The sequence below is a fragment of the Budorcas taxicolor genome, chromosome 6, assembly GCF_023091745.1.
Source record: "Budorcas taxicolor isolate Tak-1 chromosome 6, Takin1.1, whole genome shotgun sequence".
In the NCBI taxonomy this organism is placed as follows: Eukaryota; Metazoa; Chordata; class Mammalia; order Artiodactyla; family Bovidae; genus Budorcas; species Budorcas taxicolor.
Window position 1 is genome coordinate 108,629,042 of NC_068915.1, and position 6,107 is coordinate 108,635,148.

The following is a 6,107-nucleotide window of genomic DNA, read 5'->3' on the forward strand; positions in this document are numbered from 1 at the left end:
GTCCCAGAAATAGTGATTCCCTGAGCCGTGTGGGTTTAAACCCTTCCTGGAGGTGAGGAGCCAGGTGGCTTCCGTGGTGGGGGAGAGGACTCCTGGAGAGGACTGAATGGGAGACTGAGCCCACGTTACCGGTTCCCCCAAAGCCGGACCGAGAGAGGCTCAGAGAACACACGGCGTCCAGGAGGGCATGTTAAACTAAACGTTTATAAATTAAAAGGGGAAAAAAATACAACGAATAGAGTTTCCAAATTTCACAAATCTTTTAAAAGTTAATACTCTAGTTGAGTGCACAATGCCCTTAAGGAGGCGACAAGCGGCGAGGTTGACAGGGTCACCTGTCTTAGGGACAGGGATGGGAGAACCCGGGTCCGGAGGCAGGAGTCGCAGAGGGTGGAGAGGATATTCACATTGAATACAAAAATAACCGTCATTTGAATACAAACAACTGCAAAGTGCTACAAGTTTTAACCTCCTTAAAAAAGAGAGAGAAAGAGAAAGGAAAGTTCTTTGAAGGACTCCTGGTTTGCTCTTTCTCCTGGTTCAGGGGCTTCCAGGAGCTGCCGGGGTTAGTCATAGCCCCGGGACTCCGAGAGGGAAGACACCAGGCCGGTGCCCTGCCCAGTGCCCAGAGGCTCCCTTCCATACATTCAGCACCCAATCAGGCGCCCCCACCCGAGCTGCGACAGCGGGGAGGGATGGGGCAGAGGGCCCGAGAACCAAGCACTTCACGGTTCAATGAACCCCTAGCCTGGGGCTCCTTGGGGACTGCCCGTGTTCTGCACCCCTTTGTAACAAATGCGATTTCCAAAAATAATAGATATGTAGATATACATAGATCGGTAGCATGGATACCATGAACTCGTGTGGCCTAGCGCACGAAGCTCCCGCAGGCCTGACATGCTGGGATTCAGGCTTCCGTGTTTTCCAGGAGCTCTCTCCGCTCTGGGAAACGCCATCCCCACGCAGACACAACCCAAATCCAGCAGTGCGGTGGTAATAAATAGTGTCCGAGGGCTTCCCAGCAGGTGGGGACGAGGGGACGCTGGGTCCCTAGGCCATAGGATGCCTCTGTTCCAACTAGAAAAAAAGGCGACTCCCTCTGGGTAGACCCAGTCCCCGCGGCCAGGGCTCACGTCCTAGAGAGAGGAGCCGGGCTGGATTTCATCCTCCACCTGCCGCCCCCTCGGCGGGGCGCCCCTGTACCGAGCACAACCCTGCAGGGCCATCGGCGCCCGTCCGGAGCTGGGGCACTGGGATCCTTCGCGGCCTCACCGCAGGCCGGCTCACTGGGTGCCCGCGGCGGCCGCGCACGTGGAGAGCGCCCAGCCGGGAAGGCAGTAATAAGGATAATAGTAGGAAGGCTGCAGGGGCAACAGCGAGGGCGGCCGCAGCACCTCTCCGGGCAGGTACTGTCTCTGATCGTCGCGGACCAGCACCTTCACCGCCACCTTCTTGGCGGCGGGCGCCGAGGCCAGCAGGTCGGCAGCCATCTGCCGGCGCTTGGTCTTGTAGCGACGGTTCTGGAACCAGATCTTCACCTGCGTCTCAGTGAGCTTCAGCGACGCGGCCAGGTCTGCGCGCTCCGGCCCGGACAGGTAGCGCTGGTGGTTGAAGCGGCGCTCCAGCTCGAAGACCTGCGCGTGCGAGAAGGCGGCGCGCGAACGCTTCTTGCGGGGCTTGGGCGCTACGGGCCCTTCCTCCTCCTCCGTGCCGCCCGCCGGCCTGCCGCCGCCGCCGCCGCACAGCGTGGGCACGCGTGCGCCTCCCGGGCCAACCCCGTCGTCCTCGGCCCTCGGGCTGCGGTCGCCTGCGGACCCGGTGGGAACAGAAACAAGAGAGTGTCAGCGCCGCCGAGGAGTGAGGTCTGGCCTCAACCGCTGGCGTGGGGGTTGGGGGTTGGGTTGGGAGGCGGATATACACTTTGATCCCGCCGGAGTGGTGGGGTGGGCCTGGAAGCCGCGGTCCGGGAGGCGAGTCTTAAAACTCTGCCCCAGTCTCTTCCCGCCTCTTTCTAGTCTTGTGAGCCGGCAAGGAACTCAGCCGCTGTATCAACGCTGTGCGGCCAAGATCCAGCTCCCTGCCTTCTCTGAGCTCCTCCGGGCGCTTCTCAGCAAATGGGGACATCGGGCCTGAGCGTCCCCCCAAACCTTATCCGCTCTCAGCCCTAGAACCCCGGGACTCTCTCCCTGGGTTCACCCGCCACCTCGCGCGCGCACACGCATTTCAACAACACACACGCGGGCTGTGGCAACAGACTACTGCCCAGGCCGTGGATAGGTTTCTCCCTCGCCCTTCGAAAGGGGATAAAAGGAAGGCTGGGGATTGAGGGGTGTCCCTGCTTCGAATCCTTAGACTCTAGTCCGATGCCTGCTCCTGGGTCCCTTCCTTGTTCCCCCCGGCTGCACCCTAGCAGAGGTCCAGCCCTCTGGCCTGCAGCAGATACTGTTCGATTGGAGCCAACGCTGAGGCCTACACCGTCCAACCGAAAGGGAAGGCACGGGGGTCTTTCTGACCAAAGGACGTGCCGGCTTGTGGCTGAGGAGGGCCCTCCCCCTTCTCGGTCTGGGATGACCTAAATCGAGCCCGGCTGCCTTCTGCTGGCTTCGGCGTTACTCCAGCTCTTGGGTCTTCAGCCCAGCGCAGCTCTCTCTAGACTGGGGTCTGAGAAACCTACATAAACCCTCTTTCCAAAGCTCTGGCTTGGTTGGCTTCTGGCCCACTTGAATGTTATCCCTTGCTACCTATCTTTGAGCTGCCCATCCAGGCTCTGGGACCTCAGGCTGGGAGCATCTCTGATCTCTGGGCCTTGGAGAAGGAAATGGCAACCCACTCCAGTATTCTTGCCTGGAGGATCCCATGGACAGAGGAGCCTGGCGGGCTACAGTCCGGGGGGTCATAACGAGTCGAACAGGACTTAAAGGAATAAACAATAACTGTCCTCTGGGCCAGGCCCAGGGTACTGGCTCCCCAAGGTCTCTGGGCCGCTGCCTCTTCCCTTTTCTTGATTTTAGGGATTTGGAGACAGACTCAACCTAAGGCACTGGCGATGGACTCAAAGCTAGGATGCAGTGGTTCCCTCCCACCCGGTTCTAAAGCACACTGCCCGAGGTCGTCGTCTGAGACTTCACCCCATCCGCCTTCTCTATGGCTCAGTGGCCGGAGGGTTAGAGCAGCCCTCGCCAGCGCGCAGAGCTAAGGGTTTTGGCTAACGCGGGGGGCCCAGGGCGCGGGGTGCTCACAGCGCGCCCACCTCGCTCTGCACAGTTGCCCTCCTTGCCCAGCCCCTCAGCCCGGCCCCCTTTCCCAGCGAAGTCTTGGCCGAACCTGAGACGCTGGCCGACATCTCACTGTCGCTCCGGCCTGCGGCTTCCTCCTCCAGGTCCTTGGCGGCGGGCAGCTCGCAGACCGGCTGGCCGAGGCCGAGGGTCGCCCCTGCACGGCAGGCGCCGCTGGTCCCCGGCGGGTCTGCGCAGCGCCGGCCGCCCTCGTTCTCCTCGCTCAGCGCCGAGTCCGAGTCCCAGCCGCCCGGGCTCTCCGCGGTCCGCCCCGCAGCCGTTCTGGTCCCCGCAGGCGACGCCAGCAGAGAGTCCTCGGCGCCCCCCAGCGCGCCCGCGTCTGTCTCCCCAAAGAGCCGCCAGCAACAGACAGCGGGCGCCGAAGCCACTGCCACCGCTGTGCCCCCGGGTGCCGAGCGCCCCTCGGTCGCGGGCAGCCCGCCGCGCTCCTCTTTCTTGTTGAGGATCGCCTGGATGGAGAAGGGCGTCAAGGTGTTGGCGCCGCGCACAGCCATCAGCGCCGCGGGCCGAAGCGGCCGGCCGGGCGGGCGGCTGGGGCGCGCGGGCAGCTCCGAGCTGGATGGAGCGCGCGGGGGCCGCTGCAACGCGAGTGAGCCCGGCGCGCGCGCGAGGCCCCTGCAGCCCACTCCTGCGCTGCCTAGCAGCCTCCTCCCCCCACGGGCCCCGGATCAGCGCCGACCCTCACCCCCACTTCCGAGGCCCACCCCACCCGGAGACCCCCCTCCCCCCAAATCCAGCGCCAGAAGTTCTCCTTTTCGCAGCTCGGCTGGATTAATCTCCCTTAGGGGTGGGCCGGGGTCTGGCCCTCGGAGGACTTGGGGTGGGGAGGGGAGGATCGGCGAGGCCCCCCTCCGCGACTGCAGTCCCCTCTCCAGCGCTTTCGGGACGCACGGCCCAAGTCACTTTTTCTTTGCGCCTCTGGTCTCTTCCTTCCCCGCCTGCAGGATTTCGCTCCTTGGATCGTCGTCTCCAAGCTCTGCTGGGCCGGCTCTTCCGGAGCCCACCCCCGGCGGCGGCGGCGGCGACGGCCGCAGGATTCCGAGAGGCGCGGGGCACCTTGTTACCCCCTGTCCCGGTTTTATCTGTTTCTTCTCTCTTTCCTTCCCCAGCGTTCCACCGTCCACCCCCCTCCCGCCCGGGTGTCATTCCTCACTGCTGAGTGACAGCATCAGGCCACGCCCCTTAGGGGGGCGGTCCCGAGCCTTCCCGGCCGCCCATTGGTTGGCTCCTCCTGGGCGACGTTGACTTGAACCGACAAAACTGGGCACGTTGCTCGGAGAAAGTCAGGGCCTGACTTAACCCCTTTTCTCCCAAGTCTGGTCCTCGAAGCATCATACTCTAGCCGCAGGGACGCTCAGCCACCTAGACCAAGGCTTCTTACCTATTCTGGCACTTTTATGGAACGCGATATTTAATTGAGTCCGATCTGGGAGGGAAACCCAAGTTAACGCAGTTCCTTAAATCGTGCGCTTAGTTTCTATTCTCTAGGGAGGTTTATAGATTCGAAGAATAAATTGCTGCTTCTTTTCCCCTTCCAGTTTCGCGGCTTCCTCACGGCTCACTCTTTTCTCTGAAATAATGAATGAACCAAAAGTCACTCTAGAAATAGTTTTCTTTCCTCACCGGATTGTATTTGATTCAGTTTCTGGAGAGGCATGAAAAAAGAAAAGATGGGTCAGATAGAGCTAAAGTCAGACAAGAAATTGGAGGGCATCTTTGGGAGTTTCTGGAAATTCAGCGATCATTTCCCTGGGCGGTCAATACTGAATGTACTAGTAGTTTGTACAGTTTTACACGAGGAAAAAAATTGAAGTTTTCTGTTCGTTCTTGAAATATTCTGCTACTTGTGAGTTGAAAAACATTTTTGTTTTAAAGAATATCTGGGAATTACCAAAGTTCAGGATCCATAGTAGAGATCCTGAACTGATGACTTTAATGCTCTTTTTAAAAATGAGTAGTGAATTGTTTTATGTAGTAGAAGCCAGGCTAAGAAACACAAATATTGTGGGTATGTCAAAACATTTGTCACTGTTTTCATTATTAATTTTAAAATAAATACTTTACTCAAGGAACACACTTCATTGTCTGCTATAAATTTTTGCGGGAGGTTTAAAACCAAATACACAATTTGAACCATTAAATAAGCTTAAAGAGCTATGATTTTATTTCAGTGATTTTAATTTAATTGAAATTGCTGGGATTGGTATTTTTGGTACTACTAAAACAAATAACATTCGCCCTTGTTAGCTTTCTTTTTTTGTGGTTCTTGTTCTGCACCGCAGGATGAAATCCTCACACTGGTAGTTTGCAGGGCCAGTGGAGGGCTTCGCAGCATCTATACTTTCCAGCATTTCAGCCACGTGATGCTCTTTCGTATCCCAAGCACACTCCAGTGCAGATCCTGTGGTGTTTGGGGAGGGAAGGAGGAAGAAAACCTTACCCTTGGAGAGGTCATTGCCCTTTAGTAGTTCTATACGACTACTTCAGTTTTCTGGGAAAGGTGTTTCAACTTGGTGTCCATTGGCGGCAAGTGTAAGGAACAGGACGCTCTTCAGGGCCGGAGGGGAACAGAACAGAAGGCACACGATGTTTCAAAAGAAAACCATTCTTTCCTTCCTCTCGCTGACCTTGATTTACCCTTTAAGTTACGCCCCCCTCCCACCACCTTAGACAATTTGTTGTTCCTCTCTGGGGGCGAGTTGAGGAGGAGATGGACAAGAGTGGCCCAGAAGGAGAGAAGGGAGCAGGTGTGAACTGTGTCTCGCAGACAATCATCCCTTTGTGGGGTTAGGACTTGATGGAGACAAACAC

At 58.0% G+C, this 6,107-nt stretch overlaps 1 protein-coding gene across 1 annotated transcript; it reads right to left on the minus strand.

Moving 5' to 3' along the window:
• Nucleotides 1-1,283: 1,283 nt before the first annotated feature.
• NKX3-2 (NK3 homeobox 2) lies at nt 1,284-3,790 on the minus strand. Its single transcript, XM_052642345.1, has 2 exons — nt 3,325-3,790; nt 1,284-1,807 (listed from the first exon to the last, which is right to left on the minus strand). Exons 1-2 carry the CDS (start codon nt 3,788-3,790, stop codon nt 1,284-1,286), a joined length of 990 nt encoding a protein of 329 aa, XP_052498305.1.
• Between the last annotated feature and the right edge of the window lie 2,317 nt (nt 3,791-6,107).

Excerpts from the sequence above, each read along its gene's own strand:
- NKX3-2 (XM_052642345.1), bottom strand. The coding sequence starts at position 3,790 with ATGGCTGTGCGCGGCGCCAACACCTTGACGCCCTTCTCCATCCAGGCG. Across the intron at positions 1,808-3,324 it reads GATGTCGGCCAGCGTCTCAG|GCGACCGCAGCCCGAGGGCC; the intron begins GTTCGGCCAAGA and ends CCGGGTCCGCAG.